The following is a 20,516-nucleotide window of genomic DNA, read 5'->3' on the forward strand; positions in this document are numbered from 1 at the left end:
TCAAGTATGAAGCAGGGCCCTCCTGGCCCTGTCTGTGCCCCAGGGCACTAGCTGCCGTAAGGGATATTTGTGGTCTCTTTCTAGCCTTACAGCCATACCCCATATATGTCACTCAGTTGCCAGTTACTCCCTTGTATAGACTTTGGCTTTCTTAGCCTTAGCCTACAGGTTACTTGGCTGTAGATTTGTGAACAAGGCTCAGTGGCTCTGGCCTTTCAGCCTCAGTCTCTCAATGGCCCATGACCTATTGCCCTCTATGGGCTCAGGCTCTGGCTCCCTCAACCTCAGCCTGCCTGTGCCTTGCATCCCTGCCCCTGGCAGGGATCAAAACCTAGTGCTCCCCTCTGGAAACCCTGTGGCCTCCTTTTCTCCCTTATTAGCCATACCCAGTCTGCTAGTATAAACCAGAACAAAAATTCAAGCAATCACTTTAAACTCAAAATCTCTGTCTGGGTCAGTAGCTTCCCCATGGGCTGTAAGTCCCCCTTAGCCCACTACTTGAATCTCTGGGGACAGCCTGGGTTAGTCCCTCTCTGTAGCCATGCTGCTTAGGAGCTCCTTCATTTACTGTCTGCAGCACCAGACTGACTGCCTGATCTCATGGATGGACTTATGGGCCTCCAAAGTCCTGCCCCTTCCTTTCAGGTGGCTCTTCAGCCACCCACAAAGGTCTCCATTTTGGCCTGACAGCTAGCCTGCCTTTCTCTGTGGTGGCTTTTCTGAGCAACTTGTAGCTTTTTGCTCCTGGGCAGCCTAGATGTCTGTCTGCTGTGCTGCTTCTGCTTGTAGCTAGTTCCTCGGATAATCCCCACCCCCAAGGGTAGCCCCTATCCTGTTGTTATGGGTCTGTCTGCTGTCTGGCAACTAGCCATCCAGCATCTAGCCTGCTGCCTAGCTTCCAGCCCCCCACCCAGCCTCTGGCTCTTTTCTACCCTTGTTAACAATCTAAAATGTTCACAACTTGAAGAGATGTTTACAAAATTCAGACCAAGAATTTGCGCACTTACCAGTTAGAAACAAACACCCCTCCCTCTCAGTTCCTCAGCTGAAATAGTGAACATTCAGCTAACATACAGAAGATTGAAAAAGAAAAATTCCATAGAAGAAATTCAGACCCACAGGAAAATAATAGCTATTCCACACTCAACCAAGGAGATCCCGCACCAGATCATCCATGTAGGAGTATCACATTGTTGTTCTAATAAAGATATCACATCTCCTCAAAGCAGCTTGCCTGCTAGAGTATCACACTGAAATAAGTTATGCCAGCTGAGGCCATGCTTTTTTTTTGTTCTGTCCATGGAGAATAACAATCCTAGAGTATTACTTGAACATATTATGCAACACTAATAATACTAGCCAGAACATTGAGATGGGATCCTAAAGTGGCACAAATAAGCAGTCCTTAATAAGCAACGGCAGACAGTCTCACTGAACAATCCCCATTCCAACTCATTGCATTCTGATCTGGCATCAACATTTCTTAGAAGCAAACATTTCACTTGTGTTTATTGCAGTGGAGCTGCTAACATAGGGTATTACTTACTTGTTGGGGTACCAATCCCCACCTCTTGCCTTTTACTACCAGTTTTACTTTTAGACACCTTTAGCTTTTGCATTCAAGGAAAAGGGGATTCAAAACATGCTGGCACTTAATTACAAACATTTAGCAAGAGGCTGCAAAGCATCCCTGCCAAATCTTTTCTTATTCTGATCGCAGTGACTATGCTAATCAGTTGTCAGCCTAGGCACCTCCTAGGCTAGGGATAGAAAGTACACATAAACCAGTCTAAGTGACTGGAAATTGGTTCAAATCTGTAACACAATAGAAGTTCAGTGCACATAAGCTACTTTCAAAATGAATTAAACTAATTTAACATAAACCAGGATGGATATACCTGCAGACTTAAGTTATTTAAGTTAAATCAGTTTATTGAACTTTTTTCCCAGACCCCCTCCAGATTCCAGTTAACTCACAGGGCACAGACAGAAGTGCAGCTTCATGCTGTAACTGAGAACACTTGGTAGGAAGGATTCTGAGTTACCACAGTCTCCCAGACCAAACAAGTTCACTGCTGATTCCAGCGGGGAAGGGAATCTGGCTGGTGGCCACCCTACGCCATCCTCCCATTCTGAAAACAGCTCCAAGGCTGGGAGGCAGCTCGGACACAAGTTACTGAAGATGTTCTGTTTTGAAATATCTTCATCTGACATTTCAAATGTCTTCATGCAATGAGCATTCTGATTTTTATGGGATCAGGACTTTTAAAATGCTTTGCAGCTATGCACTTTTGCTTGGTCACAGCTATAAACTTCTTTCTGTGGCCAAATCAGGCAAAAATGGTCACTTCTGTCTCTGTCCACAGTCTTCCAGCATCCCATATTGCTTTGCACTCCTCTTCAAACAACCTCTCACAGAGTGGGCAGGCTAGCCTTGGCTCCAGCTGTCTGCTCCAGCCAAGCAGGGAGGCATGCTGTAGCACCCTGCAACTTCTGGTCTGGGTCACTGCCAGCATGTGGCTGCATTTTGGGAATCAAAAGTGAATGTCTGTTCACTTGCTTATTGGTTCAACCTATACAGTTTAGACTAACCTGAGAAGAGTGAATCAATTCAGGCTCAGGTTTTTTGACTGTTTGTACTTAGCCCTAGAGGTTTATAAATTTAAAGAAACAGTTAAACTGCAATCTAGCAGATCATCATCAATCAAAACAAAATAGGTTTTTGCCTCACCCCACCCTCAACACTGAAATGTGCTGCCAGTGAGAAGAAAATCTGCACATACTTTTGGAATTGAAGAAAGTCTTCCCATGACCCATAATACTGTTAGCTATTTTTATTCTAAAAATAATGATTATCATAGCAAAAAACTGAGACTAGAAGCATGTGCACTCATTTGGGGAACCATTTTTTTATTCCATTGCACAATATTTAATCCTTTTTAGATTTGATATCAGTTTCCTACCTTTATCTCTTTTGCCAGCATTAGCAGAACACATTTGAAGGAACCTCTGAAAAGAGCCATTATGTGAGAAGGAACATTTTGGATGAATATTCACAGCTGAGCTCAGTAGAACATTCAGGCGAGCCCCTCTCCAGCTTCCTGACCAAGCCCCTGTGATAAAAAATGTTGGGAGAATTCACGGGAAGAAACCATCTCATATATAGATCAAGGTTAAGTGAGCACTGGTGACTTGTGTCTGTTTCTAGTGTGATCATTAACACCTCTGCATAAAACATGTACAAAACAAGCATAAACCCCCGACCTTGAGTTTGAATGGTAGCACTCTGTCCACTTTCAACAGGTGTTAATGACAACACACAGTGCAAGACAATGGGAAACTGGGGAAAGATCCTGTTTTTAACTCAGTTTAAATGCAGAAAGGCTGTGTGTGCTTTTATCCTGCCTCGTCCATTGTCATGCCAGCCCTAGTATCCCTCTAACAAGGGATTGTAAGATGGGCTTCAAACGGCAAGTTTGTAGCTTTGTAGTTCCTGCACTAAGGCTTCCTTTATCCTAATACTGAAACATTGGTCCTGCCTATATCACAGTGACAGACAAGTATATTACATGTGGGAAAGATGCATAAAACATTTTTTCTTTGCTGTGTGGATGGCCTTCCCATGCTCAAGCATGCCAGAGAATCGTGATAAGCATAGTAGAAATAACTAGACTGAAATGTGGGTTCTCAAGATAAATGTAACATGATTTTTCTTTCTGTCCCAAGCAAGGATAGGGGAAAGCCTGAGTGTAATTGATCCCCAACATTAAACACAAGTATTGCTGTGAGGCCACCTAAAATTTACCTCCCTCCCCCACCAAATGCCCCAGTCACTTTAGAAAATTTGTCTCCCAGTCCTAAGACATGAAGGATTCAACTAATATGTTTATGTTGTTATAAGTATTCTTTGGTCTTATTTCAGTGCCAGATCATGCTTGGTGAAGATGTTTCCCAAATCAGACAAATCTAATTAAGTTTTCCTCATTCAAACCTAAAGAGGTTACAACCAAGAAATGTTTGCAAGGGTTGAAATATTTCTTAAAGTAATTTTATGATTCAGTAGCTGGTCTTGATGACCAAAGTGGTCCCTTCCATCCTATATCCTAGCTCTCTAGCAGCTTAATACCTTATACTTCGTTTTTCTCATATCAGAGTCTTGCTATCAGTGGCAGATTATCAAAAGAACCCAGAAGGCTAAGGAAGCACTAGGAAAGAGAAACAGTTTTATCATGTATAGTTAGATGAGTTTAGGGAGGGTAAACTCTGTAGAATTCTGATTAATGTGAAAACATCCCTGAATGCTCTTCTGGGACCCACTCTTACCTCCAGATTAAATAGAATCAATTCAGATGAATTTATCTATGAACTCCTATTCTACTCCTTCCACACAGGCAGAAAAAAACATGTTATATCTGTATCTCATGCATATAAATGCACTAAAATAAATGGTTTTGCATGTTAGTGTAAATTCAGAGAACTGTGAGGCACAGTCCTGTGTCTATTAGGAACGGAAGGGAGATTTCAGTACAGATGTGTAACCCAACAGTAAGATAATGGGATATTTAGATAGTAAGCTATGAGCAATTAAAGAGTCATTTCCTTTCTTTAGAGGGTTTGTGTGCGTAGGTTACAATTTTCACATAATGACAGGGGTTTTTTCCATGTGTGAATGTAAACAGAAATCACTTCCTTTAACTCCTCATGTATGTATAGTCACAGGGAATGTTGTACTCCCAGAATGTACTGTGGATTGTTGGTCACAGTAGTAAAAGTTGAAATTTGGAATGGGAGTCAGGAGTTGAAGCAAGGTCATGAATCAGGGTCAGAGGCTAGGGTTAAGAAATAAACTATGATTAGGGACCAGAGTTCCAAAATCAAGGTGAGAAATCCTGGAGCCAGGAGAAAGATGTTCTGGAGTGGGGTAGCGAGCACTCTGAAGCAAATCCATAGAGCAGCTATAGTGCATTGCCTCAGCTGAGTTTAAATAGGGTGTAGCCACATTCTGGATAAATTTAAAATAACACCTTAGACTTTTGGGTGTGGAGATGTTGTTTTAGCTTCTGGTGATTTCTGAAGTGGGAGAAGGTCATGCAGTGCTAGATCTTTTCGAGCTGTCCAGGCTATTCATTTCACAGAACCATCTCATAATCCATAAAGCACCTGGAAATGAGAGGGAGGAGCCCTCTGTCAAAGACTCCTCTGTCCAGTCCCCTCTGTCAAAGACTCCTGATACTCTCAGAGATACCACTTTGGTAGCATGACTGGAATATGGCTCATGCTAGTGACATCTCAACTGGGAAGATAAGGTGTCCATGAGATGATCCATCAAAACCAATGTGAGCTAAGTTATGAGGAAGAGAAGTCCTACTTTTGCCAATCCCACTAACTAATCCTAAAGTAACAGAATGCTTTATCCTTCCTCTTACTTAAGAGCTAAACATACTGCTTTTCATAGCACCCACATTTCCTGCCACCCTATTGTGCTTTCAACACTATTGCTAAAGCAAAAACCTCCACAAAATCCAATTCCTGGCTTGAGAAGGAAAATCCAGTTATCAAGGGTGTAACTATAACAAGGGTGTAACTATAAATCGTGGTTTCATTGTCAGGCATCCTATGATTATATGGGGGCAGAGAGGAAAGTATGCGTAAGGATGCAGTTCTGAAAGTAGTGAAGGTCTTTCCTTCCTTTCTCACTGAATTGTTAATAAGATCTTAATGAATCATGTGCCTTTTTTCCTTACTTCCTCCTGAGACAGTTCTGTGGCACTAAAGTATATTAAATAGGAGACAGAGAAAGTACTAAGGATCATCTAAAATACTGTAGATGTGGGAGGTATGCCAGGGTGTCTCTTTCAGTCCTCAGGTGTAATTCAGCATCTGACGATAAACATCTTCCTTTGGATAAATGAACAGTTCAAGGACCATGCAAACTCAATCTTAGCTTCTCCATTAGGACTTTAATGAACAGTCTTGCCAAAAGTCTGAAACAGCTGCCCTCCACAGCCACTGAATCCAGATTAGCCTTTTGCAAAGAAAACATAATGGCAAAGAGCACAAACACTATCTAATCATTAGCAATGGTGATTTCGTGGACAGTCTGTGAAAATACACATATAAATTTTTATCACTGTTGGCATGGAAAATAACTGCAAATAGCAAACTGGCTGTAGAAAGGCAGTATGTGGGGAATATCTTTGGGAGATTAGAGAGAGTTTCTAGCTGTTGGTTTGTTGGTCAGGCCTTTAGAAACTCTTTTTCAATCCCATTATGACCATAGCTAAAATGGCATGCAGTTGTCTGTGTGGAGGCAAAAAATAGTCTCTTGACTACAGAAAGTGCAAGTTTCTGATTTGTTGTGGACACTATGTATATTCCATATCCCTTGTAATTAGGAGAGCCACACTTTGAGGACAGGCATGGTTATAATCTAATCAAGTATTCTCTTTTAGTGAATTACAATACTTAAGTAAGCGACTATGTGTGGCCAGTAGTTTTCACAAGAATAGCAGTGCTTACCCCGCTATCCTGGACAAATTTGAGCTGCTTTAATTAAATTCTGCCCTATTTTCTTTTTTTTCCTCTTTATTTAAAATCTGCCCTTGCAGTTTCTCTAATTGTTCTCCATTTCCTTGCATACATCCTGTTGTGTAACAAGGGATGGCTGCTGCATCCCATGTGAAGCTAAGTGGATTCCAGTCATGAAGAAAATAAAAGGTCATGTAGCGGTCAGAGGAGGAAAGCACCAGGGTAGATGTGTGGGATATCAGACAAGAGCACACAAATACATGACTGAGAAGACGAGTGGAGGCAGGGAGGGGATCAAGGAAACTAGAAATAGGGGGCAGAGAGGAAGAGATTCAGTGACAAGTGCATGCTTTTTCTTTCTTGGAAGCTCACAGAATGACTGATTAGATGGGCTGAACATGACCAGATAACACAAAGACTGCACAGGGATAAAAAAGCTGTTGTTTTGGTCTGGCAATGTTTCATTTTTTCCAATGCAAATACCCTTTCCCCTGCCTACTAGGGTTTCTCAGAAAACTTCCACTTGAATCACCAGAAACTTGTATGGAAATTGTTATCATCAGCAGAGACCACACCTTCCTGCTTTTATGCCACTGAGACAGACCTTAGAAAAACAGCATCCCTGACTCTGTGTCAGTCACAAAGACTCAGGAACAGAGAGAGGAAATGTCTGTGGGCAACATGTCAGTACATTTATCATAATTTGAAAAGAAAAAACTATTTAAAATGATTGCTTTTTTCCCATCTATAAATAGGCTATCAGTCAGAAAGAAGGGGGAACACTTTTTTAAGGAAGCCTTAGGGATTATGTCAAGGAGGGGGTTCTTACTAGTTACATTTTTGTAAAGTGAGGTATATGGGAAGGATGCAAAAATCTAGAAATCTTGGTTCAGAAATTATACCTCTTATTAGACCAACTAGGAAGTCACAAAAAAATTATATGTGGAAGGAGCACTCAAGCAGGTTACACTTTTTTGCTACTGCACCTCACTGAGGTGACCCCAATCCCAATCTGCAGCACCTCTTACTGCCTCTTTTGCCTCATACCCTCTTTTGTCAGTGCAACTCTGTCACAGCCAATAAGTTATATCAGTCAGACAGAGCTGGCTCTGCTAATGCCCTGAGCTTGGGGCAGAATTTACACAGAAACCACTTTAAGTGATCAGAAACTGGTTTAAACCTGTAACAGAACAGAAGTGCAGTGCATATAAACTGCTTTCAAAATGGAAATTAGTTTAAGATAAACTGATTTAGGTGAAACCGGTTTATGGAACTTCTGTCACAGACCCTTGAGCCCTGAATCAAGTCACCTTCTTATCTTATGAGAGGAGCGATACCGAGAACACAGAATTAACAGAAGCCAAAGGAAAAAAAAGCCCATATTAACTAGTGGCCTTGTTCAACGTAGTTCTTACAGAAGGATTTTAACTTTGTCCCATTGTCTAATGGTACATTCTGTAGAAGAATGCATGGAGTGGGAACTGAGTGCAAAGTTGGCAGTGAGTGTCCCCGCCTGCTTCTTACTCCAGCATCTCCCACATGAGGTGCAATCAGGGGGATTTTTCTTACTGCTCCAGTCCCTCTGGGCACAGGAAGACTGAAGGAGCCAAGACTTTTACTAGACCATGTTCACCCTGATCTGAAGAAAGCCTGAGAAGCAGCATGGGGAGGGGCGAGCAGGGGGGGGTGGGGGGGAAGCTACAGACTGAATGTTTGTACTGCTCCCTGTCTTGGCATCATTTTTTAGAAGTGGAAATTTTCCAGACTTTTAATCGAGGAACTGAACTGGATCAGTTTATAGCAGCTTGGTGTCCCACTACATTTTTTCTTTTTCCTGGAATATCTGAAATGTAATGTGACGCTAAATTTACTGTGGCAGGGCACCTTTTAGGTGTCTGCCACTTTAAAGGCTGGGGCAGGCAGCTGCCAGGTGCCTGATGAGGTTGGTCATTTTCAAACATAGGCCAGCCAAGTGGAGCCAGCAGTTAGCTGCTTGCAGCCAAGGGAAAAGCACCATCTGGCTCCCCTGCAACATGGAACATCCTGGAGGTAAGGGCAGGAGTTAGGGGGATGGCAGGAGGCTCATGGTCCTGGGTAAGACCTAAAACTGCACCCTGCTGGGGATGGGTGGCCTGGTGGTTCTCTTGGTGGTATGGGAGCCCTCAGGAAATGCTAGGCCAGTTACCTCCACAGTAAAAGGTGAGTATGGGGTGCCTCCTCTCCTAACCCCAGTTCCACATCCCCGGTGGAACTAAGATCAGACAGGGGGAGCCCAGATTCTGGGTGAACTCTGAGGCAGGGCCCAGGTCTGGAGTAGGGACCCTTGGCAGCACCCAGGCTCACCACAGAGTCCTGTGGCTGTAGAGTGGGAGCCAGAGAGAAGCTCCCAAGAGTAGTGGCCCTGAGAGTGGGTGTAGTGGCCCTGAGAGGGGGCTGAGAGCAAGAAGTGAGAGAACCCAGCGTGAAGGAACTGAGACCATGAGCTCTGGTTGGGGATGAGAGTCCCACGTGAGACTCTGGAGCTCAGGTGTCCATGCCAGCCACTGAAGAGACATCTGTAAGGCATGGGACACATAAAAGGAAGGTCAGAGCATGTACTAAGGCGCTGGTGATCAGAAGAGAGAGAAAATGGGTAGCCTCCCGCCTTAGTAACAACTTCCATATAATTTTATCAAGGCGTGGCAGGCAGCGAGGTGAGAGGTTACCCCAAAGACAGGTGGGTGGCTGGTGGAGACCCGGAGAAGAGGCCACCCTATTATAATTATGCAACAAGTAACTACATATTGAATCACCAAAACAGTTCCTTGCAGCAGCCTAACATGTCTTTCACCTAGGTTCCATTTTGCTTGGCCTGATTTGGTTTTGCTTAGATGAACACCAGAGACTGTGTAACAGGGGGCCTGCTCCGGGCCGATCTAACTGTGGCCCGCCCACCTGTTACTGGGCTAACACGCCTTCTCACCCACCACGCCTTGTTGGAATTAATTGGTTAATGGATGTTAATAAGCAGGAGGCTACCCATTTCCTGCCCCAATACCAGGGGGCACTATCTGCAGCTCCATTCCTCCCCTACACCTCAGCCCAAGCCTTGCAAATGGCATCCCGATGTTATTATAATCACCGGCCCCCACACTGGGCCCCAGACTCCTTCTGATTGAACCCCACCTGGATTCCTCCCCTCAGGCAGTCTATTCCACCTTCATACCAGGGCACCATAGCTCCCTGAACTGCTTCCCCTTCAGGTATGGTCCCCCCAGGACCTTCGGCTCTCTAGCCCTGGCCCACCTCCAAGCCAGTTGGAACCCCAGGCGCGCAGCTCTTGGACGTTCCTTGTGGTGGTCCCCTGGCCCTTTGACCCTTCCAGTCCTGTCCCCAGCATTGTCCAGTCAGGGGAAGTTCAGACAGGTGTGAGCCTGTGGCCTCACTCTTTCTCCACGGGGTCCTCCTTCCCGACCCTCCAACAAGGGGTAACCCACCCGGTTGTGGGGGCTAGGGGTTAAGGAGCCCTGACCCGCCTTTCACCGGGGTGGTAACTGGCTTGGCATTTCTTGGGGGCTCCCACACCACTGTGAGCCCCACCAGGCCACCCACTCCCGGCAGGTTGTAGTTTCAGGTCATGCCCAGGACCAGGAGCCTCCTGACCATCCCCTACAGCTCCTCCCTTACCTCCAGATAATATCAACAGCTCTCCAGCTAGGCAATGTTGTTGCCTGGCCTCCAGCAGCAAAACTGCCCTGTTTATATGGGCAGCTCCCGACTCAAAATGGCTTCCCTCATCAGGCACCTGGCAGCTGCCAGCTCCAGGCCCTTAAAGTGGCAGGCACCCGCAGTGCCCTGCCACAGACCACTATACAACATAGTGAGGATGCTAATATACAGCACACACAACTTTGCTTTCAAAATAGCTTTATTTGCCTCATTTCAGTATAACTAAAACATAATGATGAATAATACGTAGACAAGACACCAGTTAGAGAAGCAGCTTCAAAAGAGAGATAGTTAAGCAGCCATTTGAGCTGGGTGAAATTTAAGCAAGTCTCAAATTTGTGTTGAATGTGTGGGATTGTTCTGGCAAAAAGAGAAAAAGAAAAAAAAAGAAAAAATATTTGAAAGAGAGTTGTATTTTTTCTTTGAAATGAAATTTACTTTAGAAACGTATCTAAACTTAATATAAACATATGGAAAATCCTAAAAATAAAAGTTTGTCATATGTACTCTAAACATTTTTTAGAGAAAGATCAGGAAGTTTTCTTTTGAGCTGACCCCATACCCTGATCCCCTGCCCACTCTCAATGACTGCCCCACCTGCTCTGCCAGCTCTTAAAAAAAACAAAAACAAAAAACAAAAAGTCCACACTCACCGGCTGCTGCTGTGGGGGGAGGGTGATCCCTGCTGGTTCCTGTTGCCCTGTGTTGCATGGGGGGCTCTGTCACAAGACCCCCCAACTTCCACCTGCTCTCTCAGACCCCCCCAACCAAAAGCCCCCACACACCAGCTGCTGCCAGGCTGGGGGGCGATCCCCGCTGCCCCCCCCACCCTGTGCTGCTTGGGGGACTCTGAAATGAAGCCCCAGAAGCCCCAAGGCTGCTGCAGCAGTCAGTGAGTCTGGGGTTTTGTTTTTTTTTAAAGGGCTGGGAGCTTGGGTGGGCAGGGCAGCCATGGGGGGCTGGGAGAGTGGATGGGGGCTGGGGGGCTTGTGGCAGAGTCTCCCATGAAGCATGGGGCAGTGGGGATCACCCCCCCCCAACCTGGCAGCAGCCAGTGAGTGGGGGATTTTTTTAAAGAGCTGGGAGCTGGGGCAGGCAGGGCAGCCATGGGGGGCTGGGACTGTGGGTGGGGGGCAGGGGGTGCTCAGGGGGGCTGGGGGAGCAGGCAGAGGATGGGGCCTGGCAGGGGTCCCCTCCCCACTCCTCCAGGCTTCCCTCCCCCTCCCCCTACCTACCAGCTTGGAATCCAGGTCCAGCTCCCTGCGGCAGCAAGTGGGGATTGCCTGAATTGCCAAACCTCTCTGAATCTTTTCCAAATCGATTCAGAGAGCTTCTAATCAATTTGGATAATTTAATTGGTCTCCTGATCCTGATTCTCCACCGAATCAGGTCGAATCTCCTCTGAATCAAATCAGCAGCCCTATTACACATGTACTGAAGGAATTGAAACTTTGGAAAATTAACCCTCTGCTTTTGCTGGCACTGCTGGATTTCTTCATAGTAAAAGGTCTGAATTTTGCCTCTTTGGTAAAATTAGTTTGGTCATACTAATATCAGTTGCTAAGTCTTCCCTGCTGATTTACTAACAAATATACTGTTCTTATATGCATGTGTGCATTTGTAAACCAAAACATTTTAGAGTTAATAGCAGAGGGCATGACAGGTGTAAGAACAAAGTCCAGTGTAAGAGAAAAGGTACAGTAAATGCATCAATAGAAGCCAATGGTAGTGAACAGCAGCAAACAGGGAGAAGCAAACAGGACAGTTTGCAAGCAGTTCACTAGTCAGTTCGCAGGTCAGTTTGCTGCTCCTCTCTTCGAAGGGGGCCCTGAAAAGTAAAATCATTTTTTTAAATATGTAGTTGGGACTGACTAACCTGCATCGTTTTATTTTAGCAGCTAAACTCAGCAGCTAGACTAAGACATAAGCCCTTGTTTAACTAGAGTCCAGAGTGAGAGAGAGTTTACTAGGGAGTTTGCTTGGAAACTCTTTCACATTGCTTCACTGTAAGCTTGTTGAGAGGAAGGAGGTTGCAGGGAAAGGGAACCCTTCAGGTGAAGAAACAGCAAACAGGCCAGCTACAGAGGAGTTTACGAAGGAAGGTCTTCTTGGACAGAGACACAAAGTGAGAGGCAGCAGATTAGAAGACACAGAGGCATGGCTGGAGGAGGACATTGCAATTCCAAAGCCACTGCCTCTTCCAGCTCTTTCCCTGCTTCTACCTGGGAGGTGTCTGTCCATGCAGGATCACACACCACTGAGGCTTCCACTCAGGTCCTGGTTTGGTGCCATACAGACTGCAGCTTGCAGATTCCTTCCAGTGTCAGCCAGGTGGGGGAGTGCCTGCAATGTGAGCAGTGCCTTTGGGGGTGTCCCTCAGTGAAAAGGCAAGAGAGCTAGAGAAGGCAGCAAGGCCTTGAAGCATCCTCTGCCATAAGGACTTAATAAATTACATGCTGAAGGAAAACTCTAGGAATGTGGAGGAAGGACTGCCTGTTACCAGATTTGCCTGTCACTTTTGGGTGCACTCATTTATTAGGGGTATGTTTCTGGGGTCTCTGTAATTTTATCAATGTGCTGCTTGTGTTACTTGTGTTTCAGTGTGGAGCTGTATCTCTCTCTTCTGCAAGTCCTCACCTCCAATGGAGCTATCTTGCAGGAGTCAAGTTCAGTGGGGCTGGGTTTCTCCAACCACCAAATCAGTCCAACACATATATGCATATACACACACAGATTAACAGGGCACACCTGAGCTGGGCTGGGTTATTCAGCATTGACAGCCTAACACCCTCATATACCTTGAACTCAGTTAATCAGGGCAACAATAAAATGCAGTCAGACACAAACACACAAGTTAACAGAGCGCATCTGAGTCAGGCCGGGTTAGTCAGCATTGACAGGCTGACACCCTCATGTGCCTTGAGATCAGTTCATCCCTTATTTCAGCAGAATAGTAAATGCAGTTAGACACACACACACAGACGCTAACAGGGTACGTCTGAGTAGGTTGGGTCTGATTGGCACTTTCAGCTGATACCCTCATGCACCTCAAAATTCAGCACGTCCCAATCTCTTGTCACAATGGTCCTAGTAGTAGCTCCCTTGATGAGCAGACTCCACCATAGTTTTGGGCATTACAGGGATCTTTGGCTTAGGTAAAAGAAGCGTTGCTGCAAAGCAAATGGAGAGGTCCAGGGGAAGGAAGTGTAAGTGAGGTTCAGAGAGTATAGCAACCAGCTTGACCATAAAAGTTATTTATTGCCAGGTATATGAACTTATGATGATACCAGTAGTAATAGCCATACAAGAGAGACAAATAAACAGTTACAATATTACATAGTTTCAGTTAGGGATTTGGGGAAGTCTAGCTAAGTTTGATCAGCAAAAGTCAGGTTTAGAAAGCTGTGCCTGGGGTAAGAGAACAAAAGTCAGGTTTAAAAAGCTATGTCTGGAGTAAGAAAGCAAAAGTCAGGTTCCTGGATTCAGAGAGAGAGTTGGGGTCTCACCACTCAGTGAAGCTTGAACCAGTCGAGGTTCCCAGGTGTTCCCAGGTAATGCCACTCAGTTGTGGCATTATTTGATAATGAAACAGCAGAGATGACAAAAAGTATTCAAAGGATCACTTCAGCCATGTCATGTCTCCAGTTGCATAGACGAGTGGCTCATGGAGCAGAGAAACTCAAGCACAGATCACAAGAGTGACCACTGTAATGACAGGTACCACCAATGCACCTGCTAAGTCTGCTAGAAGGAGTGTATATTCACAGGAACAGGAGAACTTAGGTTTCATAGTTTCATAGGCAGGAAAGAGTGCTGGGGTCAGATGACTCCAGCTGGATGCCTAGCCAGCCTTCTTTTAAAGACCCCCAAGGTAGGGGAGAGCACCACTTCTCTTGGAAGCCCATTCCAAATTTTGGCCACCATTACCATGAAGAAGTTTTTCCTGATATCTAGCCTAGATCTGCTGTCAGTTTGTGACCATAGTTCCTTGTTACCACAAGAGGTGCCCTAGTGAACACAGCATCTCCGATTCCTTGCTGTGTCCCCCTAATGAATTTGTAGGTGGCCACAAGACCACCTCTCGGCCTTCTCTTGTGGAGGCTGAAGAGGTCCAGGTCCATCAGTCTCTCCTCATAGGGCTTGTCCTGTAAGCCCCTGACTATATGCATGGCTCTCCTCTAGACCCTCATAAATGACAGCTTATATGCACCTGTGTCCACTGCTTTAGATCAAAGAAAGTCATTAGATAGATCAGAAAGAGGGAAAATAGAGAAGGCTGGAACAAGGAAAATAGGAGAATAACGATCCTCAAAAAACAGGTGCTGAAGCAGCAAGGTACATAAGCATATGCTTATCTTTAAACATGTGAATAGCCTAACTGAACTCAGGAGGGCTAGAGGTAAGCTCATGCATTAAAGTCAAGATTAGAGTCATAATGATAAAAAAGAAAAAGAAGCAAAGACCACAGAGACATCTTCAAGAAAAAAATTCTGAGCTGTCCGATCCCACCAAAGCTTGATATTTCCTTTAGTAATACCAGCTCCTAATCTCTAGCAGGGATCCTGGTTTTCTCTGATTAAAAATGGCAAATTCTCTGATTAAAAACCCAAAATCTGTGATAAAATTTAAAGGCCCCCCCACATCCCCACCCCAGCACTGCTGGTGCCCTGCACTCCCCCTCACAGTCTCAACAGCCCTCCTGATGCCACTCGCAACAGCCCCCCAGACCCATAGACACACAGGCACAGACATGCAGACATAGACACTGACACCCACCCCAGCAGGTAAGTGTGTGTGGGGGGAAGGGGTGGGGCAGGGCAGGGTGGGGGAAAGGGAAGGTGCTTGCGGGGTAGATAAAGAAGGAGAGAAGTGTGGCCATGTTCCCACTCCCAGGAGCAGGGCCAGGGACTGAGGGCAGGGGTGCCACTCTGTGGGCCATGCACATGCCGGCTGGCCTGACAGGGGGTTCGCACATGGAGGCTGCCACCGCAACTCTGTCACTGATCCCTGTGCTACCATCCCACAGCCACCTGCATGGCTTTGTGCATGGCGGGGGCAGTGCAGTGGCAACTACTGTGTGTGGGCCACATATGTGCTGCCTGGCCAGGGAGTGGAACAGGGGGCTTGCATGCAGTGGCATGCCCCACAATGGGCTGCATGGCTCCATGGTGGTGCAGGGTGGTGGCGGCTGCAAGCAGGCTGGGGGGCTTTGTGGGCAAGTGCTGCCACTGCAGAGCCATGCCCTTTGCCCCTGGATCCTAGAGGTAAGTGGGGCTTGGGGGCTGTGGGGCAGGGCTGGGGAAGATGGTTGGGGCTATGGGAGCAGGGGTGCTGCTGGCACTGCTGGCTATGGGAACAGGGCCAGGGGGTGAGGGCAGGGGTGCCCCTCTGTGGGGGGCTTTGAGGGCAAGCAATGCAGGGCGCAGTGTGGTGGTGCCCACCATGCGGGCTGCACACATGCCACCTGGCCACTTGCCCAGGGGAGGGGGAGAGGGAGGCTTGCATGCAGCCGGAGCACAGCTCCATGGCCAGCTCTGTAGCAGCGGCAAGGAATGGGGGCGGTAGTGGGGGGAGATGGCTCACACGCAGCGGCTGCTGTCACTTACCTAGAGGTCCAGGCCAGCTGTGACAGCCACTACCGACAAAACTTCCTGCTACCACTGTGGAGCCATGCCTGGAGCTGTGTGGCTGGCTGCCGGGTGGCAGCAGCAGTGTGGTTGTGGTCGGGCAGCACGCAGCCATCCCCACCACCACCCCGCACTGCGCTGTGCCACTGGCCATACAGCTCTGAGCATGGCTCCATGGTGGCAGCGGGAGGTTTTGTAGGCAGCGGCCATTACTGCTGGCATGGCCCTCCAGGTAAACGGCAGTAGGCGCCGTGTATGAGCCCCGCCCCCCAGCCTTCATTCCTCACCGTGGCTGCAGAGCTGGCCATAGAGTGGTGCTCTGGCTGCATGAAAGCCTCCCTCTCTCCCTCCCCTGGACAGGCAGCCAGGCAGCATGTGTGCAGCCTGCACATGGCGGGCACCACCACGCTAAACCCTGCATCACTTGCCCACAAAGCCCCCACACAGAGGGGCACCCCTGCCCTCACCCCCTGGCCCTGTTCCCAGCTGTGGTGTGCCACCTGGGGCTGGCAGCACCCCCCCCCACTCCCATCCCCCGCCCCTATCAGTTGATGGGACAGCTGGCAGCAATTCCTTGGCCGGGCAGGGAATACTTACCTAGTAGGGGGTTGGTGTGGAGCTGAACTGCCAGTGGGATAGCTGGCAGCTAGCTCCTGGCTCAGTGAGGATGTCCCCAAGCAGTCTGGGGCTGGTTCAGAGCTGTTCTACTTCTGGGGAAGCTCCCAGCCAGCATCTGGTTCCTTGGAGAAATCCCCCTTAAGCTAGAGGCTGTCTGCTGGCTGCCCCAGAGATGAGATAGCTCCTAGACAACCCCAGGCTGCTCGGGGATTTCCCCACCCAGTCAGGGGCTGGTTGGGAGCTGCCCCAGAAGCCAGACAGCTCCTACCTATCCCCTGGCTATGTGGGGAAGCAGAGAACTCCCCAGTCCTGGTGCTGCTTGTTTCCTGTGGGGATCCGGTGGGCAGAGAGCTAGTGCCCACCCCAGCACTGCTTGGTTCCCAGGCTCCTGGTGGGGAGCTGAGCAGCACTAGGACTGGGGGAGTTTCCCATCCCCTGTGGCCCTCTGGTGTTGGGGCTAACCAGGAGTAAATTTACTCCCGGTCAGCATCTACACATGTGCTATGGAGCAGTATCTACTGCACAGTTAGTTTACTACCTTGTATTTACAGATAGCAGCTAACTGTGCAGCAGACTAATTTACTATGCAATAAATGGTGCACACGTGTAGATGGTGATGTTTTACTGTGCAGTAGATAAGTTTTTCAAGTGCTTCTGGTTCAATTCCATGTCTGCTGTCGAGCACGCTGAGGAGCCCCCCATGCTTCTGTGGGACACTCCATGTGCCCCAGCATTGCAGTATTCACAGCCAGCTGCTACCTAAAGGTATGTAGAAAAAACATTTAGAGCTGTGTCTATGTCCGAATCACTGAATCTTTCCAAATGTCTCTGAATTTATTCAGAGGGTTCTGATTTGATCTGCAGAGATTAAAGGGTCCTCTGATTAGATTTGGATTTGGAGAGTCAGCCACCGAATTGGGCCAAATCTCTGCCAAATTGAATCAGGGACTGAAGCTTTGCACAGCCCTAATGTTCACATTCCTGTCTTCAGGTTTCACTGCAATGCCTCCTTTCCCATCCCCATTTTCATACTTAAAATAAAATTTTTAAAAAGATCCCTAAGACATTTTGTTTTTCAGCTGCACCTCCACTGTGGCATCTGTAAGTAGACCTGCTTACCTGTCCTGACATTGTATAGCTCTTTTCTCAGTAGTGCTGGGAATTTCAGCATGGACAGAGACAATTTAGATCCTGACAACATGAGAAAAAATATAAGAAGGAGAAACAGCAGTGTACCCCCCGGGCCTCTAACATTCAATCGCATGCAGCCTTGGTCCAGGGGGCTGGTACAGGGCAACCTACAGTTTCTTGCAGGCCCATGGGCAGCTGTTTATCTCCTGGGTGGCCTCCCCCAATCTCACCTGCCATGACTTTGAATGTTATATCAGGGCGGGGGCCAACCACCCAGGGCTCTGCTGCAGCGGGGAGTCTGCCCAGCAGTCGTCCGTGGGGCTCCACCTCCCCTACACCCCAACCTCACGCCAACCTCCGGCGGGTCACCAGGTCTTCTGGGCCGTACCCCTGATGATGTTGTCTCCCTGGGACATGATGGCCTTCGTGGCCCTATCACGTTCTAGGCCCTGCCTCCCGAGATAACTAACTCAGCCAGAAGTAGGGCTTTGGAACATCACATCCTCCTGTCTCCAAGCAGTCCCTACCTGGGACTCTAAATTTAGCCTGCACTCAAATAAAAAATGGAGGATCAAAGAAAATACAATATAGCGCTATCCTGCCTGTATTGCCTCGCCCTGCCTCTCAGCCCCTCCAAAAGGGGGAAAATACAAAAGGAAAAATCAACACAAACTGAATGTGGAAGGACCTGTCTGTTCCTTTCCCCCTGCCCTTATGTTAGGGTAACAGAGCAACCTTCACTCCCTCTAATCCCACTAGGGTTTGGCCCATCGTATGGTCAACATAGACCGCAGCCCTTCGCCCTGGGTCATCTCGTCTCTCACTCCACCCTGTGTGTTACGTGCCATTGCTGTCCTTCTCCCCTGTAGGGGATGTCCAGCTTCCAGTGTCCTGCACTACCTCCCCATGTCCCCGGCTACTTCTTAGGTTGTGGGCTGACACCCAGTCTCCGGCTGTTCTGCTCTGCAGCTCCCCTTGCTGCTCCATTCTGTCTCCACGTGGAGGGGAAGCCTCCTTTGCCTCCTGTGTTCCCCCGATGCTGGCTCTCTCTCCCTTGGGGTATCGTGGGTGGTGTCTGGTGTCAGAGTCTTCCCCAACTCTGCTCTGCCTCCCCTGCCATCTTCCCGCGTGGTCTGTCTTATCCCCACCAGCCAGCGATTGCCAATGATGTCACCGGCCAGTTTCAGCTGGATAAAGGCGTGGCTTATGACCAGTGAGGATTTCCTTTCTTGCTCCAGCTGCGTCGCGGGTCCTGCTGCTGGCAGTAAGTCTTTTTTTTTAGTTATTTTTACATCTTTCTCTCTTTCGCTGCATGCTTCCCACCCCAAGGGGTCCCTGTTCATTGTTTGGGGTTCTTTCCCCTGCTCTCCCCCGGGGCATAATTCCCCCCCCCCTTAAGATGCCTTGAGCTGGTTCCCTTCTGTTTATTAATGTCCTACCCATCTTTCCTGTAGTTTCACATGTTTTTGCCTCTCATTGTTGTGTTCGTTTTGTTGTTGCATCTAGATAGAAAATCCGCTGTTACATTATTTAGTCCTGGTTGGTATACTATGCAGAACTTAAAAGGCTGGAGGGCCAGAGCCCATCTCGTAATTCAGGCATTATCTGTTCTCGTGGAGCTGAGCCATTTTAGGGGAGCGTGGTCCATTACTAGTGTAAATTTTCTTCCCATTAAGTAATATTGGAAGTGTTCCACCGCCCAGTGTATTGCCAAACACTCGCACTCAATAGTGGCGTACCTTGTTTCCACGGGCAGCGATTTTCGGCTGGTGTAGGGTACTGATCTCTCCACTCTGGCATCTTTTTGTTTCAATACCACCCCGACGGTGGTCTCTGATGCGTCCTTCTGCAACACAAAAGGTTTTTGGAAATCGGGTGTGTGTATTACCATGTCCTTGCACAGAGCTTTTTTCAGCAATTGAAAGCTCTGTGTCATTTTCCCCGTCCATTTTACTCCTTTTCCTCGTGGCCCTTTTAGTGCCTCTGATGGTGCGGCTGCTAACTCAGAGAACCGTGGGACAAACCAGCGATAATAATTAGTTAGGCGTAGAAAGGATTGGAGTTGTTTGTGCGTTTCTGGTGCTTGGAACTTGCTGATGGCCTCTACTTTATCAGCCAGCAGTCTAATTGTTCCTTGTTCCACTAGGAACCCTAAATATTTCGTTCGTCTTTGTGCCATTGCGCACTTTTGCAGGTTTGCCATTAGCCCCACTTTTCTCATCTCTGTCAGTACTGTGACGATGGCATTTGTGATGCACCCAAGATTGCAAAAAGATGACAATATCATCAATATACACGGCGGAATATTCCGCATGCGGGGCTAAGATGCGTTCCATCAAGCGTTGATAGGTCACTGTGGCTCCATGTAACCCAAACGGCATCCGCATAAACTCGTATAGTCCCCATGGTGTTCCAGACGCGGTCTTAGGTTGGTCTCTGGGCACAACCGGGATTTGCCAATACCCTTTTGCCAAGTCTAGTGTTGATATGAACTTGGCAGAGCCAAAGCGCTCAACTAGCTCAGTGATGTGAGGCATGGAAAAAGCGTTGAAGACTGCTATATCGTTCAGCTGCCGATAGTCTATGCACAATCTCAGGGAGCCGTCGGGTTTGGGCACAGGGACGTGGGAACTCCGCCATGGGCTCTGAGAGGGTCATATAATCCCTAACTCTAACATCCTCTTGATCTCTTTACATATTTCCCCAGTGAGATGGTGTGGGATCAGTCACCATCTATCTCACACTATTGATCCTGGTGGGGTATGGATCGGGTGGTACATCCCCTGTACCCATCCGGGTTCTTCCCTGAACACATCCCTGAACTTCTTGATGAGGGTTCACACCTTGGATTTCTGGGCTGCCAACAGCTCTTCTCCCACTCGGATCTGACTACTGCCTCCATCG

General features: G+C 47.6%; 1 protein-coding gene across 8 annotated transcripts in view; it reads right to left on the minus strand.

The window, feature by feature from the left end:
* Positions 1–2,895: 2,895 nt before the first annotated feature.
* The window catches only part of LOC102565760 (OX-2 membrane glycoprotein), a 67,743-nt gene continuing 50,122 nt past the window's right edge, over positions 2,896–20,516 (minus strand). The window contains exons 6-8 of one of the 8 annotated variants that reach the window (XM_059720517.1): positions 19,352–19,458; positions 17,601–17,672; positions 10,418–12,064 (exon numbers count right to left, since the gene is read on the minus strand). In XM_059720517.1, the coding sequence (XP_059576500.1) occupies positions 17,646–17,672; positions 19,352–19,458 (134 nt within the window). In that variant the 3' untranslated portion in view covers positions 10,418–12,064; positions 17,601–17,645. The other 7 variants (XM_019476228.2, XM_019476229.2, XM_019476230.2 and 4 more) reach the window with 7 other exon arrangements.

The sequence above is a fragment of the Alligator mississippiensis genome, chromosome 1, assembly GCF_030867095.1.
Source record: "Alligator mississippiensis isolate rAllMis1 chromosome 1, rAllMis1, whole genome shotgun sequence".
In the NCBI taxonomy this organism is placed as follows: domain Eukaryota; kingdom Metazoa; phylum Chordata; order Crocodylia; family Alligatoridae; genus Alligator; species Alligator mississippiensis.